The sequence below is a fragment of the Nothobranchius furzeri genome, chromosome 8 (assembly GCF_043380555.1).
Source record: "Nothobranchius furzeri strain GRZ-AD chromosome 8, NfurGRZ-RIMD1, whole genome shotgun sequence".
NCBI classification, from domain to species: domain Eukaryota; kingdom Metazoa; phylum Chordata; class Actinopteri; order Cyprinodontiformes; family Nothobranchiidae; genus Nothobranchius; species Nothobranchius furzeri.
The window spans coordinates 40,449,061-40,471,525 of NC_091748.1; the positions used below are offsets into that span (position 1 = coordinate 40,449,061).

A 22,465-nucleotide genomic window follows, 5' to 3' on the forward strand; every position below is an offset into this window, starting at 1 on the left:
AACACAGCCCAGAAGATCACTAGATGCTCTCTGCCCAGCCTGGAGGTCATTGCAAACTCTCGGTACCTCAGCAGAGCGAGTAATATCATCAAGGACCAGTCTCACCCCAGCAATCACGTCTTTCAACTAGTACCATCAGGTCGACGGTACAGGTCACATAAAACCAGGTCAAACAGATTCAGGGATAGCTTTGTTCCCAGGGCGATCTCTATTAATAAGCATATATAAGCATAAAAACAATTAAAACTGCTTAGTGACTGTCAAGGTCACCGTCAACTATTATGCCGCTATTCTAATGCCATTTTTTTTTCCATGATATGGTAGCTGCTATTCTGTATATAGTGTGCTAGTCGGCATATATTACTTACTACTGTTTTGTTTCAGGGGACCTTTATATTTAGAAGTATTATTGTATTGTGCACCAAGGGAGTGGCACTCCAATTTCGTTGTATCCTGTACAATGACAATAAAAGCTATTATTATTATTATTATAATGAACATATGGTGGCTTTAGGGATAGGGCTTCCACATCAGCATTGGCTCGACTGCACCTGGACTGGGCAGAGCGTTCACATCCACATAGCCCGGATATTCCCCACATGCAACCGGTTGTTTGTTCAGCCCTCTTCCCAAGGTTTTCAGCTTCAGGCTGAACTGGTCCAACACACCCACTGTCACCAACTCTAATTCATGCCAAGCATTAGGGGGAGCCTCTGATTGGCAGATAGAATCATCCAGCGGGAGCTTCCTGCATGCGTGATGTATTATCATTCTGGTTACTGAGGGAGAAACAAGCCTCTGACTGAAGCCATCTCTGTCTGAGGAGCGTGGGTTAGGGTTGGACACACACACACACACACACACACACACACACACACACACAGTTTAATTTAATGGAGACATCGCAGACTTCTCCACGTGGCTTTTGCCCTGCCCATGTGCTCAAAGATGCGTTCATGACATCACTGACATCTTCACACTAATTTTGGAGACTGTCCATATGCTCAGTCACGTCCGCATTCCTAAGGATGCGTGTAATCAACCCGGCCAGGCTGGGCGGAGTGGAGCTGGCACTAGTGTGGAAGGGGCTTTAGTAAAAATTTACTGTAATCAACAAATAAATAAATAAATCCAAAAATATACCTAAAAGGCTATTATGCCATTCTGAAGGATGTCTCTACACTGAAGTTATAAATAAACAACTAAATATCATCTTACCCATTAGATAGCTTCCTGAATGGCCTCAGTTTGGAGAAAAAGCTTTTGCATCCTCCAGAACTGACGAGCTAATGGCTAGGGTTGAGTGCGGCCAAAACCAAAATACTCAAAAACTGCTGTAATTCTCTAAATGTTATTGTAATTTATGCAACGGTGTTTATGTAACCATGTCTGTGTTCATTTCAGATGGTGTGGTTATTTACAAGTCCAATCATCACCGTCAGAAGCCAAGTGTAGCTCTACTGATGCATCCAGAGGTGTGGTTCAGGAAGGTTTTATTAGTATTTCTATTATTTTTACATCTTCGCCTGAATGGCTGAACTTTAGAATATCAATGCTGTTTTAGGATGGCATCAACCCGTTTGGAGTTCAGAAGAGCTCATCAGTATGGTTCCCATCGCTTTAACACTACCACATCCTGTTGAATGTACACGCTGAACAGTAATAATAAATAATGTTGCACAAACTGCTGTGAAATTCAGGAAATTGGAGCAGTTCAATTTTAACAGCAATTCTCGTTGGTGCAGGCTGTGCTCACATTAGCCGTTAGGTTACCGGCCTCTCTTTCTCCAGGCTAAAGCTGTCTAAACAGCTTTGTACAACAAATATGTCTAAATGATTTTTTACATAAAAACACACATGAAAAAAAGTCCTAAACATTCTTTTAGACTCTAGTTCCTATTTTATCTCTCTGCTTCAACAGATCAGCACGCTGTCACTGATGCAGGCTAGCCACGCGTTACTGATCAGGCCAAGCTGTCACAATTGTTTTAACCAGCTCTTCTGTAGGTCCTCAAGCTGCTGCTGGTCAGTTTATGTGAACTTAGAGGGACAACCCTGAATTTAGTCTTTCTTATGACATGAAAAGGTCCTTTGTTGCCTTTTGGTCCAGAAGATGATCCCACTAGTTTGCTGCAAACAAAACTAAAGTGGATAGCGTGATGTTACACAATCTGACTGGCGAACCATTAACTGGACAGTTTTTAGTGACGTTTTTCCTGAATCAGCATGAATTACTGTGGGAAAAATACTCCCATGTGCAGGTCAGGCTGTCCTTACTGTTCTTTGGAAAGTTTAATTATTTTCTCTAGAGCCACATCCTGTACTCACAGAAATATCTGACCGCCTGCATTTATGTGGTGAGTTAAACATGCACGTCATACAGCAAGAGACAAACTGTGCTGCTAACAGGAAGAAACAAAAACAAGCTCAACACAAATCTATTTCCATTCATCTATTTTCATCCACTTATCCAGGATTGGGCCGTGGGGGCAGCAGCCTAAGATGGGAGGCCCAGACTTCCCTCTCCCCAGCCACTTGGGCCAGCTCCTCCATGGGAATCCTAAGGCGTTCCCTGGCCAGCCGTGACACGTAGTCCCTCCAGCGTGTCCTTGCATCTCCTCCTGGTTGGACGTGCCTGGAGAACCGCACCAGGTCCAGGAGGCATCCTAAATAGATGCCTGAGCCACCTAAACTGGCTCATCTTGATGTGGAGAGGCAGCAGAGCTACCACAAGCCTCTACTGGATGACCGAGCTTCTCAACTTATCTCCAAGGTAGAGCCTAGACACCCCGCGGAGAAAACTCATTTTGGCCGTTTGTATCTGCGAGCTCATTTTTCTGGTTACAACCCAAAGCTCATGACCATAGGTGAGGGTAGGAACGTAGATCCACCAGTAAATCAAGAGCTTTTCCTTCTGACTCAGCTCTCTCTTCACCACGACAGACCGGTACAACGCCCGCATCACTGCAGACGCAGCACCAATCCACCTATCGATCTCACGCTCCACCTTTCCCTCACTCGTGAACAAGACCCCGAGATACTTAAACTCCTCCACTTGGGGCAGGACCTCATCCTTGACCTGGAGAAGGCATTCTACCCTTTTCCGAATCAAGACCATGGTCTCAGATTTAGAGGAGCTGATTCTCATCCCATCTGCTTCACACTCGGCTGCGAACCGCCTCTTTAAAAGCTGGAGATCACTGTCTGATGAAGTTAACAGGACCACATCATCTGCAAAAAGCAGAGACCTGATCCAAAGGCCAACAAATAGAATCTCAACACGTGCCTATTCTCTCCATGAAGCCTTGGCGAAGTCCAGCTCTCACCAGAAATTAGCCCTACTTGCTGCCAGCAATGCGGACCAAGCTCTGACACTTGTTATACAGGGACCTAACAGCCGTATCAAAGGGCCTGGCACCCCATACCCCCCCCCCCAGTGACTCAGTCGAACGCCTTCTCCAGATCTACAAAACACAAGTAGATTGGTTGGGAGAACTCCCACGCACCCTCCAGCACCCCCCCAAGGGTATAGAGCGGGCGACCAGGATGAAAACCACATTGTTCCTCCTGAATCCAAGGTTCAACAATACAACAGACCCTCCTCTCCAGAACCCCCGAATAGACCTTACCAGGGAGGCTTAGAACGGTTACAAACGTATTTTTAAAAAGGAAATACCTGTGGTCCAAGAAGAGAAATTTCCACTCTAAACTATGTCTGGAGGTGAATTCCTCATTCGGCTCCTCAACAGTGCACATCTCCTGAGAGAGAAGAAGGAAGTTTATAGATCCTCTTTAGTGAAATCCACTTAAAAACATCAAAATATTAAAGCAAATACTTGTTTCAAGTTTGACATCAAGTTGTGAAACACCAAAGTCAAATGCTGAAACATGACCCCAAACCTACTAAATACTGTATTTACACTACAGGACATTGTGCAACATTTCATTAATTGTAGTAACAGCAAAAGGGGCCCAAACCAATTACTGAGCACATTTGTATGATTATACTTTGTCAGAGGTCTGACATTTATCTATTTAAAGAGCAAGTCACCCCCTACCACTCTAACTCTACTCCCATTTGCTGTTTGCACATGCACCACAAGGAGGCGTTGCCTGGCAGACCGAGATGGCGGGACCACTAACAAATATCATCATATGGTACTATCTAACATAATGGCGTACCTCTTATCCAATAGTAATGGCAGATTTAAATTCAAATGTAGTGCAGAGTTTTTACCTGAAGAGGGAGCAACACTATCAGTTTCAGGCAGAATATTTAAATTTCGACTAAGATGGACTATTATTGACTACGCATGTCTACAGCACGATTAGACACCAATTCATATAATTTATTAGCAAAAAGATTTTCACTAGGGGGTGAATTGCTCTTTATAAACTTTGTTTTATTGATTTCATGTAATTCTAATTGTCCAAGACAATGGGGTTTCCATGAGCTGTAAGCCATAATCATCACAATTAAGACAAATAAAGGCTTGGATATCTCACTTTGCATGTTATGAGTCTATTTCATATTAGTTTCATCCTTTTAAGTTGAATTACTGACATGAATTTACTTTTTTATTCACTAGCATCCCTAGCCTAACCCTAACCCTAACCATACACTCCAAATGTTTCATAAAGCAAAACCGAGGGATAAAAGGTTAGATTTGAGAAAAGACCTAGTGTCGTTTAGAGGAGACCGTGTTCTCCTCACTAGGATGACAGACAGGTTTACGTTCCACCACTCATGCAGAACTTCGGTACTGGCTAAGACGACATTAAAGAGCAAGTCACCCCCAAATCAACTTTTTTTTGCTGATAAACTAAATAAACGAGTGTCTAGTCGTGCTGCAGACACGTGTCGTCAATAATTTGGTAATTCAGTGCATCTTAGTTAAAATTTAAATATTCTGCCTAAAACTGTCAGTGTTGTGCCGTTGTCAGGTAAAAACTCTGCACTGCCTTTGAATTTAAATCTGCCACCGCTATTGGCTAAGAGGTATGCTATGATGTAAACTGGTCCTTATGATGTCACAATGCTGTCGTGAGCCTGAGTGTGTGTGTGTATTTGTCAGCGGCTCCGCCCTCTCAGTCTGCCAGGCAACAGAATTTGTTGCATTTTTCAAACATGAAGTGGGAGTGGAGTTAGACTCTGGTAGGGGGTGACTTGCTCTTTAAATTACGGCCCAGCAGGTGTTCCTGGGGAGACTGTTCTCGTGAAATTCTGTCGTTATCACAACATCTTTAAATCCGGAGGAAAGGAGAACGAGAAGACTCTCACCTTGATAAACTGTGGTTTGGCGAGCCTCACAGTTGCAACGAGACAAACTTTGTCCTCAAAGGCAGAGTGAAGCGATCGCTGGATCACGCCATCAAACCCGTTTCCGGTACAGTTAGGCACTGTTAAGAAGTCCAAATAAAACTAATGAAACCCGGCAGATTTTAAAAAGTATAACTCAAGACTGCTTTGATACCTTTCTTGGCACAACTAACCTTTTTTCAGGGATTTGAAGTTTCCTATAAACCTGACATATTCATACACAGGAGGTTCTTTGGGGTCGATAGTCCCTCGGAGCATATGGCAACAGAACTCAAGCTGATTTCTTGCTACAAAACGTAAGTTCAAAAACATAAAAAAACTTTTATTTCATGACATAACTTCTAATTTATATGGGCACATTTGCTATTAAAATCATTAAACCACTAGAAAAGTAAAAATGCAATGAGAAAATGTCTCACTTTTTAAGTAATCAGGCGTTAGCATCTCCCCCTCCCGGACCTGAGCGGACAGAGCTCTGTAGACTTCAGAATGCTCCCCCATCGGCAAAAAGTTCAACAGGTTCTGATCCACCAGGTCGGACTGAAAACACGCCAGGTGTTGGGTGGTTATCAAAAGACACACACGGGCTTGAAGCTAAACATCTTAATAAATCCAAAGGTGGGCCGCTTCTACTCACAGGTAAATGTTCTAGAAGAGACGTCACATTCTCAGACACATAGATTATATTACCATCGGTCATAATTGCAAGAAAAAACCCATCTAAAGCCTGAAAGAGAAAACATTCACCAGTGATTTGTGATTAATTTATCACAGAAACAAAAGGAAAGCAAATGCAAGCCAGCCTCACCTCCAACATCAGCTGAGTGAACTCCTCATTACTGAGAAATGGAGGCTTCCAGTCTTGTCTGATCTCTGTTGATTCTGACTGAGCAGCAATTTCTGATGGAGGACATAAAACGTGTGGCCAACATCATCTCAAGGCTAAACAGATTCATGGCACTCCTGAGGTTTCATTTACCCTTGTGTTTATGTAGAAAGTCGATGCTTTTCTGCAAAATAGTTGACTTGTCCATTTTGCATGTGTTGCCAGGCAACATGGTACCCAACTCCTTAATGAGGACATTGAATTGGTCTCTGCGTATCTTCTCAGACTTGTTACGGGACACACTGTTGATTCAACAACAAATAAAGGAAAGACGTTTTATAGTCTGGGACAACAGTTCTGATTAAGAGTTTTATACTTCTCAGATGTTTTCTGCTGTTTTGTTAGCATAAATGCTAAATACCATCAGATTAGGAAAATTTAATTCTTCAACTTAAATTAATTTTGTTTATTTAACCAAACCACAGGAATCTTACCGTTTTGCTTTGTCCTTTTCATCTTCTTCTATTAACCCATCAAAAATGCTGCTGTCATCTCTGCAGAGTGAATAAAACTGTTATCAGACCCAAGCTCAACAGAGGTTCATCTGTTCCAGCGCACCTCAGCGCTCCCAACACGTGTCTGAGTGTTCATCAACAATGTGTCACATCGACCACCAAAGAGTTGCTTACATTTCTTAGAAAATCTGCATAAGGTGTACTTCCACAACTGATGAACTTTTGGTCAAACCCAGTCGAGTGGTAAAAAAATGGTAATTGACCTTTATTTAACCCTTCTTGGCTGTGCAATGGTACAAAAAATTAAAATGAATAAATCCCTTGTTTTACTAGAAAATGGCCCAAAAATATATGGAAATAGTGATAAGTGGTCTATTTATTCATCATCTAAGAGAGCAACGCTTGACAGGTTATTTGTAAGCAGTAATGATTAGATCTAAATGTAAACAACTCACCGGTCAATGCTCGAGGTCATTTTGTGTCCTGTTCAGGGCTGCAACATTGAAGTGTTGTCTTTTAATCGTGAGGTAGACATTTGTAAATGAATCTTAAAGAAAAGGTTAAATAAAATCTCATTATAAAGAAATTAATACCAGTAAAATCAATCAAGCTACAGCTGAATATTAACCATACCAACAACAAAGCCAGTCCTGTGAGAGGAAAGTGTGTCTGGGGGAGAGAAGAGTTTAACTGGACAACGAGTCAACTTTCCCGAGATTTGGAGGAGACTCGCTGAAAGCTTCTACAGTCAAAGGATGGATGATATTTAAAGCATCAGTGAGCAGAGCTTTTGGGTGGATTAAAGTGTGGAACATCACAGCAACGCCCGAGTCTGTGGGAGAAACAACAAACAAACAAATCAGACAAAAGGTCCAAACAAGCAACATATTTTAAAGCTAATAGGGTTTGATTAACTATAGCTTCAAATTAATCTGATTTATATTTTGGAGCTGGTAAAATGGTGAGGCTGTGCGGCAGGGTTTTCTGGGAGATCCTAATAAATGTAAATGTAATCAGCAGTGAGAATGGACAACTAAACCATCTCTAAACAGTTTTAGAAAATACCACATTTCATGTTTCATTCTCCAGAGTTCCATTGATCCAGGGCAGGAAATTCCCAGAAAGGCCACTGAGCCGAGTGGAAAGGCAGAAATACACAAGGCTGGTTGGTACATGATAGAGTGAGTAAAATAAGCCGTGGAAATACAAGATTAAGAGTAAAAGCTGTTTCATACACAAAAGACACTGACCACAGCTTTGCTTACAATAGCTAACTGGCTAATAGTGCTGATAATCCGTCAGATAGTCACAAACGACGTAACTCTAATCACCATCTAGATTTCACCACTGTTCCACCGAGGCACCTAATACATGCGGTAAAAATCAGGAGCCCTCTGAGATTTTATAGACAAGAACCTCAACAATTTAGTTTAAAACTTCCATCTAGCCATCCATACGTTTGTGACCATCTAAGGTCCGATTGTTCAGGTAACAGTTGTTCCAGACATCCCTCTCCTTAGCAACTCTCCAGTTCACTCTGATGTGTCCCAATGTGTTCCCAGACTACAGATAATATATCTTCCAGTGAGACCTGGGTCTGTCCCAGGGTCTCCGCCCTGTGGGATACTGTAAAACCTCCAGAGGGAGGTGACCAGGAGGCATCCTGATCAGGTGTTCAAACCATTTAGACCAACCTTGTTTGGTTTAGAGGAGAAGCTACTAGTGTGAACTTTCAGTGAAAACGAAGCAGACAGCTTTTGGTTCATCTCAGTAAAGCAGCTGAACTGTCTAAAAAACAAACACGTGGACACACACATACACACACAGTGACGATGTGAGGTAGAAAGATGATAAAACAAAAATGTTAACCGATATTTCTGCACAAAGTATGTGTTGTGTAACTGGGAGAGCAGAGGTTGTATAAGCATGATGTCATCCATGCTTCACTGACCTGCTGGCCCACTGACCTACTTTTCCCCTCCTCCTCCGATCCAACTTAGTTACGTCTCCACAGGCAATGACTTTCATTTTTCACCAATAACACAGCCCGCTGTAGACAAACAACTGCATCACCTGGCGAGTACCAACACAGGTGAGCAGTGAGTCAAACTACCTGCGTCTCACATTTCCTTATTGAATCTCATCATAAGCAAAGACTTCTTGGTGTTTCTAAGCCTCACCAGGCACAGACGTCCTAAAAACATCAAACGACAGACTTGTTATTCTTCTATTGCTCACACAGCATTGTAGAATGCTATGAGTGGGTTTGCGTGAATGTGGGTGTGTGCATAAGCAAACTCAGATTTAGGGCTGCTGAGCTCTGAGGGTATGAGTCACTCTGAAGTGGATCTACGGCGCCTCTCGTCACGCACCACACCACACCCAGAACGGAGATGCCAGCACAGCAACTGTGCCAACAGGCAACACCACAGCCTCACCATGCAGAGTAAAAATAGCCTGTCCGAATTCCTCCACAGCTGATGCGCCATCTGACCAGACTACGTGTTGTCATGAAGTGAGTCAATGCACTGCAGTAACAAACATCCTGCAAACAGTAGTATATTATTGATTTTACTGTGCATCGTTTAGAAAGAACCAATTACAGGCAATCTCTTCCATCCTCGCCCTTTTGTGATGCATGTGCATCCAATCAAGCCATCTCTTAGTCTTTGAGGTTCGAAATTCAAGTAATTCAATTCAATTCAAAAACACTTTATTAATCCCAGAGGGAAACTGATTGCTGTAGTAGCTCAGACTAATAATAATAATAATCAAGTCATCAAAGAGGTGTTGTATATTACAATGGCTGTTGGCAGGAAGGATCTCCAGTAGCGGTCAGTGTTGCAGCAAAACTGAAGAAGCCTCTGACTGAAGACACTCTTCCGTTGTCGGACAGTCTTGTGAAGAGAACGCTCAGGGTTGTCCATCATGTTCTTGATTCTCTGGAGAATCCTTCTTTGCATCATCTCCTCCAGCGGTTCAGAAACAGCCGAAACTCTGGCTGAGTCCTTGAAAGGGCTTGGAGTTCCTCCGTCTTGTTGGCCAGTGATCTCACATCGCCCGTTATGATCGATGGAAGAGATGGTTTGAATTTCCTCTTTCTCTGTCTCCGTTTGGCTCCCGCTCTGCACCCACGCTTCTTGTGTTTTAGCTCATTTGGGATTTGTGGCTTCAGTTGAGGTATTATTTCAGCCTTTCCAATGTTAAATCAGCTGCTCCTGATTGTAAACCAGCTTGTTGCCATGGTTAAGCATCATAACAAATGCTCAAAAAGTGAGAAAAGCTACAAAATTGCAGTAAAAATCCTCCAAGCTTCACAGCACCAGAAACAGAAAAGCAAAGTGTCCAAAAAAAAACACATTTTTTCTTGAGAAACTAGAAGAAAAAATGTCCAAGAAAAGGCAAAACTTACATATAGTCAACAGAGCTACTCCAACATGCAGCCGCCCAGAGCAGTGCAGTTCCAGAAAAAGTCTATATAAAATTGTGAATGTTACTAAAAAGTAATACAAGTGTAGTGTAGCTTACATTTATTCAACAGGAAACATAGAACATAAGTGGCACAAATGCTCAAAAGTTTGGTTATACTTTACAAGTAAGGATGACAACAGGGAAACTTGCATCCGCCCCCAAAGCCTTGCCACAGAGGAGTCGTTTCACCATCTCAGTGTCCTCAGCTCCAGAGATTGGAGAGTCCAACCTAAAGTCCTCAAACTCCACTTTCTCACTAGAAGACAAGCCAGTAGGATTGAGGAGGTCTTCAAAGACCTCTGTCCACCGATCCACACTTGACCGAGTCGAGGTCAGAGGCACACCTTCCACACTGTAAACAGTGTTGGTAGAGAATTGATTTCCTCTCCTGAAATGAAGGATGATGGACCAGGATCTCCTCAAAGCATTACACAAGTCTTGCTTCGTGGCCTCAATTAACTCCTCCCACGCCCTAGTTTTTGACTCCATGACCACTTGAGCCGCATTAGGCTTGGACTGCTGGAACCCATCAGCTGCCTCTGGAGCCCCACAGGCACAAAAAGACCCGATAGGATTCACTCTTCAGCTTGACAGCATCACTAATCACCGGTGTCCACAAGCAGGTTCGGGGGTTGCCACCATGACAGGCGCTGACCACCCTGTAGCCACAGCTTCAGTTGGCCGACTCGACAATGGAGGCATGGAACACGGCCCACTCAGACTTAATGTCCCCCACCTCCTCCAGAATGCGTTCAAAGTTCTCTGCTAGATGTTCCCAGCAGACCCTCATAATGCGTTTGGGTTTGCTACGCCTAATTCCAAACCATGTCTGACATGATTTAGGTGTACTCCATTAGCCCTTATGTTTTCTTCATAACCCACGTAGTTAAACGCTTGTTGTTGTGAGAAGCAGCTTCAAGATAAAAACACGTTTACACAAATTATCGATGTAAAATTAGATCCTGCATGTTTCTGGAGATGCAGCTGGGATTTGTAAGCAATTAAATTCACACTGCAATGCTGTAATCTCCCCAAATATCCACCAAAACGACTGAAGCGTTGCACCAAACTAACCCTTCACATGGGGCAGCCAGCTGTGTTTCCACTTAATGCACACACTTCCACAGGCTCAAAGACACAAAAACAGCCTTTGTTTTGAATTTTCACTCCACAGCATACAGACAGGAATGTTTGAGAAGCTAACAGCAGAGCCTGGCAGACGCCCCCCAACTGCGGCTGGCTGCTGGTCTCAAAGGAGCAGGACCTCTGCCAGGGGCCTCATGCTGATGCCAAGTGGGTCACTGAACTTCAGAAGGATGAAAGGCAGCACAGTGGGAACAAGAGGAGTGACTGAGGATTAAAACTACAATCCAAAACTGACTTTAAACCCAAAGCAGATACTTGTTTGCAGAAATGTTAATAACAACCAGACATTTACTCAACAATTTAAAACCACTAGAAAACCAGAACAGATGTAGGTTTGAATTTACTTCACTTGGTGTGTTGATTTGTTTTTTTCCCCTAAAACCTAAAAGGATTTTTTTTCCCAAATACATTAGAATTTCAGCCTAGTTCTACTGACAGCTCTTGATTTCAGATAAAAATTGATCATGTTAAGGAGTGGATTACTTGTTTAATCAATACATTTGCAGTGGTCTCTAGAAGGAACTAATGCCTTGCAGGCAGTGCTCAGGGTACAAAAAAAACATGCAAAGCCCTATCTCAGCAGGCCAAGTCTGCGACATCGCAGCTGAGCTTCAGACGACAGAATTTGGAGTCTTATTTCCTGATATTTGGACATCTTGCCCCAGATTGGATGACAGCAATGCAACTCTACCACTGACTTGCACCATGGATGTTTTATCTCCACGAATAACACAAGCCTGGAGGACTTCTGCTGTAAAGTGAAGTTGCTAATGCTAATTGTTAGCTTAGACAGTATGTCCGCTGCTGATTCCTGGACATTAGAACAACAGCCTTCCCTGTCATGAGTGAGACCATGAATGTTAGTTTCACCATGGATCAGAAGCTAATGCAAGAGATAAGCATTGGAGACTATTTTCATGTTCAGCCTGTATGAAGGAGTGACATTTAAAAAATGTTTTTTTTTTTCAGTTAACCACACCTTTAAACAAAGTAAAAGTAAAATAGTCATGATTCATGAACTTACATGCACTATTATGAATTGGTTTACATACTAATCATTGAGTATAAACATTAGCATGGTATAAAATCCAAAGGTAAATTGAATGCAAATATACTAAAACAACTGAATGGTCATCAGATGTGCACTTTGTTTCTATGTTTCTTCCTCTTTACTTGCTTTTGGAATTTTCCACAAAAAGGTTATTCTGGACAAAAAACAAGATTACCGCTTTAAAAATAATTTCACCGTTCAGCCTAAAGGTAAAAGTGTAGAAACAAAAGCTATTATTTAGGGAAAAACAGCCATTTTATCCTGGAACGATGTTGCAGATGCTCGCATTAGCTGTCTGATAGGATCTAATCGGTCATTCTGTGTACTTTTCATAATTTGTTATTCGCCCACATCCCCTCTATCATAGCTAAGCAACTAATCCTTTACAATAAAGAGATAAATATGAATTTACATCTATTTTTATCAAATGTGGTGGGGACTTAGCTTGTCGTCGTCATTTAAAATTTTATATTAAATAACTTGGGGCACCACCCAGTTTTGTCTGTGTGAACTGAGACACTGGATTTAATATTTATCTTCTTATCAGTGTAATCAGTCTCAAAGTTAACACCACATTTTAATCCAAAGGATGAATTCTTGACAGAATGCGCCGATTATTCCCGAGAATTGCTGGACAATGATCAGGCATTATTTGGTGAATTTATTACAACATCAGTTAATACACTGACAAAAGGACCAAACACAGCTTATAGTTTCATGCATGGAATTAAGAAATTGTTAACCCAAAGCTTTATGGCAGTGATAGGAAATAACTGATCCATAATGAAAGTGAAAACACACATAGGATTATTGTAATTATTAGGAATAACTTCTTGAACAAGTGAGCGTGAGCTTGTGTGTGTGTGTGTGTGTGGTGTGTGTGTGTGTGTGTGTGTGTGTGTGTGTGTGTGTGTGTGTGTGTGTGTGTGTGTGTGTGTGTGGTGTGTGTGTGTGTGTGTGTGTGTGTGTGTGTGTGTGCATTCGTATGGGTATAGGAATACAGGGGTGTGTGTGGGTGTGTGTGTGTATAAGGCTTCGTGTGCAGCAAAGAAAGAAGACAAATCTTGAGAGATGAACGAGAATTTGGATAGAAAATAACACACACCATAAAAGTTTAAGTCTGAATTCACTAATTGGGCTTAGCAGGAAAAGTCAGCCAGATGAAAATGATTCACAGATCTTTTCTCCATCGCCAGAGATGGTCAAAGGCCTGAGTCCCAGTGAGGTGAAGCCTTCAGGGACTGTAGGAATTTTGGCCTCCGAGTTGGTCAACGGGCATCTGTGGATTGGAGAATTATGCGTTCCTCCGCCGTGGCTTGACTTTAAGGTCCTCAACTCAGCTGCACCGAAACGTGGAATTCAGAGTGCGAGTCCAGATTCACAAACGGTGCCGAATCAGGAGAACTGTTCCAAATTGCTTTCAACTCAATGTGCGAACTTGTCGAACGCGTCAACTTCCGGTTGCGCGTGGGACATCAAAACAAAACAAACGGAGTTGCTTTTAAGTTTTACCGTAACTTTTGAGAGCTAATTACTTTAAACTGCCGGGTTCTGCTGGGCCAGATGGAAAACAGCCCGCAGGGAAATGAGCTTAAGGCGTCCTTTGTTCTTAAACTGCCTCCACAGGTTCGGATAACCTTATAACCTTTTGGGCACACCCACCTGTATCTTACTCAAAAACCACTGGGGGGCACTGTGGCTCTTCCAAGTAAACTACCTTCTCCAAGATGGAAAAATCCATTATCACAATTTAACACGGTTATTCATATAAAGCCTCAAAAAAGTATTACTTTAGCATCAAAGTATTACTTTAAACGGGAAAAAATAAAATTTATGTCTTAAAACTAGGGCCCGACCGATATTATCGGCCGATATAGGGGTCATTAACTCTATCGGCTATCGGCCAAAAAGACGGCCGATATAGCCGATATAGCGCTCACCCTCACAGCACACATGCAGCGGAGCAGCAGAGTCAAGCAGAGACGAGACGGTGATGAGGAAGTAGGAGGTAAGTCTTCAGTTTTAAGCATATTTGTTGTGTCAGTGGTAAGTTGAACGGTAAAATAAGCAATGATAAAAGTATGTTTCCCCTCAACATGCTTCCTAAGTTTATTGTGTGCCTTGTGGCCTCATATTGAAAAGTTAACCTGAAAAAATAAAAACTGCCGCAGCATTAAGCTCTATGCAGAGCTCACGCTGCTTCCCCTTTAGTCATGCAGGGCAGTAAGTAAGTAACATTGGCCTTTTTCTGGTAGACATTCTGGAATATTCTCAGACAATTTCCTCCGCTCTTCTTCAGCAGTCTTTTCAAACTCACGCGGTTCACCCGCGGCTTGCGAAAAAAATAGTGCAGACGCCGAAACTATCGCTGCATGGCGTGGGTTGGAGCGCTGGTGTGCAGCGCTTCGGCGGCCCACGTGGCCTATAGAATAGAGCTCCGGACCCCACGTGACTCTCAGTTAGTAGACGCCATATTGGCAGGTAAAAGAAGCTAAACAAACACGGATGTAACCATGAACATGAACGGGATCCGCTTGGATTTTACTTCGTCGGAGTTTACTTCACACTTTAAAACAGAAGAAATCGTTTTATATAGTCAGAAATTAAATAGACTAAACATCTCCGACCCTTACCGTGCCCCTGGGATACTTTTTAAAAACGCCAGAAGCTGTCGGAGCGGACTTCTTACCGGACCTGGCCGGGGAACCCCTTGGGATTTACCCGGCCGGAGGAGCTGGGGAGAAGGTCTGGGACTCTCGACTCTACTGCCCGCTCTGACGCCAGAAGCTGTCGGAGCGGACTTCTTACCGGCACAACACCGGACCTGACCGGGGAACCCCTTGGGATTTACCCGGAGTAGCTGGCTCCGGCGGCTGGGGAGAGGGAAGTCACGCTACTGCCCCCGCAACCCGACTCCGGATACGCGGATGAAAATGGATGGACGGACAAATAACAGATTTACACGTAAGTAGTCTCGGTGAGACAGATAATAGCAATCCAAAGTGCTTTTTATGTGTGATCTGACAATTGATCAACCATTGCTTAAAAATTAGATACAGCTTAGCCGGTTAATTGCTGTGATCATAAAACACGTAAACGGCAGCACGCAGAACCCACGACGCAACGTTTTACGTGACGTTTACTTGTTGCTATGAGTAATAAGACAGAAAAAGCCACGCCAAAATAAGTTTAGGAAGCCCACTAAGAATCGTAATAAAAGCATTTAAAATAAATACCATACACAGTTGAGGAAACGTTGGTTTAAGTACCTGATATGAAGCGGTCGCTGCATAAGCGAAAACCTTTACTCTCGGGAGTCGGGATCCCACAGTTTCATTTTAGCCCGGTCACTAGCGCGTTTTATTATAATGATCCAACGTTTGCGGCGCTCCGGATCTTGGGGAATCCTGTAGATGGCTCATTCCTTATGTCGTCCGTTCTGCATCCTGGGGCACAACAGGAATCTACCATATTTCCCGTTTGATTGAGTTTTCTGACAATAACAAATAGTCCAGCTGCCGGCTTCTGCCTGCCAAATGGCGCCGTTTCGATTTGAACTGTTGCATGCCGGGAGAAGTGACGTCAACTCCCGGAGCTCTATAGGATAACAAGGGCGACGAATGAAGGCGGTCCCTGTTTTGCGGCGCTTTGGCGGCACACGACCGTTGTCGCAGCTGAGGACGGGCGAGGGAGGGGGGGGGGGTTGGCAACAAAGCAAACGCTGTGCAGGGAGCCCCCCTCCTCTCCCTAGCCGGGAGGGGAGTAGGGGCGGTAATACGAGAAAATAAACATCCCTCACTACAACAGAATAAATCTATTGTATTTTTCAGCCATATATTTTACATAAGGCTTATACATTGCCACATACTAGTCATTTAACATATCTTATTTTTATTTTCCTAATACTGTCGGCTTTGGAAAGGATCAAAACACAAAAGTGTAAAACTCAAAAGTATTTTAATGCCAAAATCAGGTGACAGAAATAAAATCAGGTAGCTAGGACGCGGAAACCAGCAGAGTATGACTGAAAATGAACCGTATGCACTGAGGAGTGAGAGATGACAGAGGACTAATTATGAGGAGGAGCTGTGAGTGGGAGCAGAGGACAGCAGGTTATCTTAAGAGGAGCTAGTTCAATTAGTTAGCTTGTCATCAGAATCATAGTTGCAGTTTCATCATCTGAGCTGCTTTTTAAGATCTAGGTAAACTTGTTCAATTTGGGGTTAAAAACAAACGTTTTCACATATTTTCCATGTAGATTCTTGCCAGTTCCTCTTCTGAAAGGTAGACAATTGTTTTTCTCTTTCCCTCAGAAAATCTTAATATTCTCCTAGTTTGGCTGAGCACAGTTCACTTCCCAGTTACAGCAACAGCCTTATATCATAACCACATAAGTGGAGAAAATGTTCAGTAGCAATGAGAGAATTTGCTGTTGCATTTAAGTGATGTTAACTATTATTTAACATTTAAACTTTTTTCTGATTATTTATTTATTTATTCTAAAAACCCTGGTAAGGGATGTTTTTCTGTATTTGGAGCATCAGAAAAAGTTTGATGGTGGAGGTGATGCTTTAAAGTCACTGAGAAACTGCATGCATGCTGTTTGTTGTTTTGCTGCTAATACAGTAGCGGGTGCAGCTGCTAATACAGTAGCAGGTGCAGCTGCTAATACAGTAGCGGGTGCAGCTGCTAATACAGTAGCGGCTGCAGCTGCTAATACAGTAGCGGGTGCAGCTGCTAATACAGTAGCGGGTGCAGCTGCTAATACAGTAGCAGCTGCAGCTGCTAATACAGTAGCGGGTGCAGCTGCTAATACAGTAGCGGGTGCAGCTGCTAATACAGTAGCGGGTGCAGCTGCTAATACAGTAGCGGGTGCAGCTGCTAATACAGTAGCGGGTGCAGCTGCTAATACAGTAGCGGGTGCAGCCGCTAATACAGTAGCGGGTGCAGCTGCTAATACAGTAGCGGGTGCAGCCGCTAATACAGTAGCGGGTGCAGCCGCTAATACAGTAGCGGGTGCAGCCGCTAATACAGTAGCGGGTGCAGCCGCTAATACAGTAGCGGGTGCAACCGCTAATACAGTAGCGGGTGCAGCCGCTAATACAGTAGCGGGTGCAGCCGCTAATACAGTAGCGGGTGCAGCTGCTAATACAGTAGCGGGTGCAGCTGCTAATACAGTAGCAGGTGCAGGTGCTAATACAGTAGCGGGTGCAGCTGCTAATGCAGTAGCGGGTGCAGCTGCTAATACAGTAGCAGGTGCAGCTGCTAATACAGTAGCAGGTGCAGCTGCATATTTTTGCCATAAAAATGTTATGTTGTAATGGAATTCATGCATTAGCTTTTGTTTGCTTTGAACCCAGTGCAGACGTCACACGCCAGACGACATCAACACTGCATACTTCAGTATTTGTTCATTTATCGTGAGTAATATCGATATCGCAATATTAAGCACTGTTATCGAATATCGCAGGTATAGGGATGGGTACCGAATTCGGTACATTTTAAGGTACCGACCGAATTCCATAGTACCGACCGAGCACCGATTCACGTCATTTCAAACGGTGCCTCGTTTCGGTACCCGTCCCTCTTAACGAGAACTTGCCTAGACAGCTGCGCATGCGCAAGAGCGTTATGTCGTCGGTCGCTGCGAGCCATTTGTAAACAGAGCAGCATGGTAGAAAGAACGCACGCTAAAGCTTGGGTCCACTTCACTAAATGTGATGGATAACTGGGTGATGATGAAACCAGCGACAATGATCTAAGTGAGACATCCTCATCTTAATCTGCTCCGGTAGGTAAATATAATTAGCTTGATATGTTAGCTTCCGTTTCGCTAATGGTGCGTTCGCTTTCTCCTCGGAACTCCGAATTCCCGACTAGAAGAACATGAACGCGCTCTAAAGTTTGGCTTCACTTTACTAAATGCGACGGGTGATTGGGTGAAGATGAAACCAGTGACAACGATCTAAGTGTGAGGCATCATCGTTTAATCTGCTCCAGCAGCTAAATAAACTCTTTAAGATAACGTTAGCTTGATAAGTTAGCTTCCATTGCTACCATTGTTATCAGCTAATGGTGCGTTCGCTTTCTCCTCGGAAATTCTAACTTCCCAGTAGGAAAAATCAAATGAAAAAAGACGGCAAAAGGAATGAAGATACACAGTAAATTTAGTTCACAGTAAAGATGTTTGATTCAGTTTAATTATCAGCTTATAAAACTACAAGGACGATGTTAAAATGCAAACAGTTGAATGTTATTTATCATGATATTTATCAAATATTGTTATATATTGAGAAAAAAAATTATTTAATTATAAAAGAGAATTAAAATAATAAACACTCAAAAGTATCGAAAATTGGTACCGTTAAGTACCGGTATCGATTCGTAGGTACCGGGAATTAGTACCGAATCGATTCAAATGTCAAAGGTACCCATTCGTGCAGCCCTAAATCAATATATCCTTAGAAGAAGAAGAAGAAGAAGAAGCAGAAAAGATCTTTTCTATAGCACCTCTCAAGATAAAAATCATGAGGCGCTTCACAAAAACAAAAAAATTAAAAGCATAAAAAATAATTTAGAAAATGATTGAAAATAGAATGAGCAAAAAATAGACAATTCTGATTTAAAATGTAAAGAAAGAGAGAGTGAATAGGAAAGAGGGAAATCAGTGGATCCTGAGGAAGGTGGAATAGTAGGGAGAGCAGAACAAGGAGAGGATGATGAAGGTCACACAAAATCCAGCAAAGGAGTGAGTTTTCAGCTTATTTTTAAAGGAGACCACTGAGTCCACTGATCTCAGGCTCAGAGGGAGAGAGGGGGGACTAAGAAGATCACCAGTGTGTGATGGTGCTAGTCCATGTAAGGCCCTATCGACCAGAACCAGGATCTTACAACCAATGAAGCTGGAGGAGAAGCGGGGTGATGTGGGTGTGTTTGGAGGACTTGGTCAGAAGCCGAGCAAAGGCGTTCTGAACCACCTGTAGACGGTTCAGGGAGGTTTTGCTTAGACACGTGAAAAGAGAGTTACAGTAGTCTAAGCGGTAAGTAAATGGATCGATACCCACAACCTTCACTTAAGAAGCCTTCTCTGGATCCAGATGACCCAATGAATTATAGACCAATATCTAACCTTCCATTTTTATCCAAAGTCCTGGAGAAAATAGTGGCCATCCAAGTATGTCAGCATTTAAACACTAATGCTCTGTTTGAGGAATTTCAGTCTGGTTTTAGAGAGTATCACAGCACTGAAACTGCATTAGTGAGAGTTACAAATAATATTCTCATGGCCTCAGATAAGAATCGTGTGTCTGTTCTAGTCTTGTTAGATCTCAGTGCTGCCTTTGACACAGTTGATCACAATGTTCTTTTAGAAAGACTTGAACATGTTGTAGGGATCAAAGGAACAGCGCTAGGCTGGTTTAAATCCTACCTGTCTGACAGATTTCATTTTGTAAACGTACATGACAAATCTTCTTCATACTCCAGGGTTACTTGTGGAGTACCACAGGGTTCAGTGCTTGGACCAATTCTTTTTACTATATATATGCTCCCAATTGGTAAAATCATTAGACAGCATGGGATAAACTTCCACTGTTATGCTGACGATACTCAGCTATATTTATCCATTAACCCTGATGAACCTAATCGGTTGGGTACATTACAGGCTTGTCTTGAGGACATAAAAAATTGGATGACTCTAAACTTTTTAACTCAAGACAAGACTGAAGTTCTCATCTTTGGATTCAGAAATCCAGAAAAGGAAATTGTTTAGCCAATCACCTGACCTGAATGGCATTACATTAATCTCTGAGAACAAAGTAAGGAACCTTGGTGTTATCTTTGACCAGGACATGTCATTCAAATCCCAGGTTTCACAAGTTTGTCGGATTTCCTTTTTCCACCTTCGGAATATTGCTAAGATTAGAAGCATACTTTCCAGGAGTGATGCTGAAAAACTAGTTCATGCATTTATTACATCAAGACTGGATTACTGTAATTCATTACTCTCAGGAAGTCCACAGAATCTAGTTAAAAGTCTTCAGCTTGTCCAAAATGCTGCAGCTAGAGTTCTGATGAGAATTAAAAAGAGAGATCATATCTCTCCTGTCTTAGCTTCCCTATATTGGCTACCTGTTAAATTCAGAATAGATTTTAAGATCCTTCTTCTCACATATAAAGCTCTTAATAATCAAGCTCCATCATACATCAGTGATCTGATTGTTCCATATGTTCCTAACCGAGCACTTCGCTCTCAGACTGCAGGTCTACTGGTGGTTCCCAGAATATCTAAAATTAGGATGGGAGGCAGATCTTTTAGTTATCAGGCTCCTCTCTTGTGGAACCAGCTCCCAGCTTTAGTCCGTGAGGCAGACACCTTGTCTACTTTTAAGGCTAGGCTGAAAACATTTTTATTTGATAGGGCCTATGGTTAAAATCTGATGTTAGCCTAAATCTGGACAAGTGGGGGAGTAGAGGGAGGTGGAGTGTACAGTCGGTAAAGATGGCTCTCCCTTGCCCTGACTCCAACATGCCTCCATCTAAAAGGATAGTTTATCCAGAGTTATCTCTGTAGTTATGCTGCTATAGGCTTAGACTGCTGGAGGACATACTGACAACTTTTCACACTCTACTGCTTTCTTCTACTACCCGCTCTTTAACTGTATTACTTTCTGCTATTTCAGCTGTTAACTTCATTTTTTTCTCCAAGTGTTTTTCTCCCCAGAAGAAGCTACAACGATGTTCTGCTCATGGTGGAGGCCATCAGCTTGAACACTGTTGCTAACCACTTAAACATTCTCCCTCTCCTGATAATAACATTTTACTTTCTTTGACATTGAATGTGCTACTACTAGTTTACCCGTTTAAATATGGATTCACTAGGATAAATACAATAAAGTTTATCTCTCACCAAATAGAATATTCACTAAGAAATCACAATAGAACCATAGAAACATTTGTGTGTGTGTGTGTGTGTGTGTGTGTGTGTGTGTGTGTGTGTGTGTGTGTGTGTGTGTGTGTGTGTGTGTGTGTGTGTGTGTGTGTGTGTGTGTGTGTGAGAACCAGGATTCTCTGGAGGTTTCTTACTGTTAAAAGGGAGTTTTCCTCTCCACAGTCGCTAAATGCTTGCTTAGTATGAAGATTGCTGTAAAGTCACTGACACTAGTCAGTAGTCAGTGACTTGATGCAATTTGCTGGGTTCCTTAAATAGGAAACTTTTTTTCTGATCGGCTTAATGAACTGACCTGGATTGGAATGTTTACTATGAAGTGCCTTGAGACGACTCGTCGTGATTTGGCGCTTGATAAATAAACTTTAATTGAATTTAATTGAATCAGTGTTCTCCCTATATAGGCTCAGCCTGAAATTCCAGCGCCACAGCTACAAAATCCTGGACACCAGGGAGGATGCTGAATGTCTTCAGAACCAAAATCAGTACAATTCTTTTACTTTTATTGAATATTTAATTTCTGTGCTCGTAGTGTTTCCAGCAGGAACTCTCAGCTGACTATAGGTCTTAGCTCCATCATACTGTCTCAATATGATTCAGTAATCTACAGAAAAATAAAACTATGTGTTACCAGTTTTACCTCTGCATGTACATATTGATATAACTCCAGAAATATTTTAATCGATAGCTTACCAAAATAACTCTTTTCCTGACTGACTGGGGTGGTAGTGCAGTCGCTCGCTAGCTTGTTGTTTGTAGTGATCCAGGATGGCACGAAGGTTCTACCAGTTTCAGGTGGATCTATTGATGAAATATGTGGATCGTCTTCTAGCTCCAATCTCTGTGTGTTTGTCGTAGCATTCTCAAGAAACTTAACCGCCCACCTGCTGGTGGTGGTCGGAGGGACTGGTGGCACCTGTGTATGGCAGCCTCGCCTGTCAGATGGCCCCCAGGGCAGCTGTGGCTACATTGTAGCTCATCACTACCACTGTGTGAATGAGTGAATGACTGATTGTGTTGTAATGCACCTTTTGGGGTTCCGGGACTCTAGAAGGGGCTATATGAAATACAGGCCATTTACCATGATTTTCTGATACAGTTCTTTTGCCGTTTTTCAGCTTGGCACGTTTTCTTTTAACCCTCCTCACTTTTCAAATATTTAAAGAGTCAGGTACAGGAGCTGAACAGA

General features: G+C 42.6%; 1 protein-coding gene across 5 annotated transcripts in view; it reads right to left on the reverse strand.

The window, feature by feature from the left end:
* Nucleotides 1-22,465, reverse strand: part of clocka (clock circadian regulator a) — a 33,098-nt gene that overhangs the window by 8,691 nt on the left and 1,942 nt on the right. For all 5 annotated transcript variants that reach the window (XM_015971723.3, XM_015971721.3, XM_015971722.3 and 2 more), the window contains exons 2-11: nt 7,295-7,493; nt 7,117-7,208; nt 6,641-6,700; nt 6,300-6,448; nt 6,129-6,220; nt 5,958-6,047; nt 5,740-5,860; nt 5,494-5,607; nt 5,282-5,400; nt 3,677-3,759 (exon numbers count right to left, since the gene is read on the reverse strand). In XM_015971723.3, coding sequence (XP_015827209.1) covers nt 3,677-3,759; nt 5,282-5,400; nt 5,494-5,607; nt 5,740-5,860; nt 5,958-6,047; nt 6,129-6,220; nt 6,300-6,448; nt 6,641-6,700; nt 7,117-7,136 — 848 coding nt within the window. In that variant the 5' untranslated portion in view covers nt 7,137-7,208; nt 7,295-7,493. The remainder of the gene's footprint in view (nt 1-3,676; nt 3,760-5,281; nt 5,401-5,493; nt 5,608-5,739; nt 5,861-5,957; nt 6,048-6,128; nt 6,221-6,299; nt 6,449-6,640; nt 6,701-7,116; nt 7,209-7,294; nt 7,494-22,465) is intronic.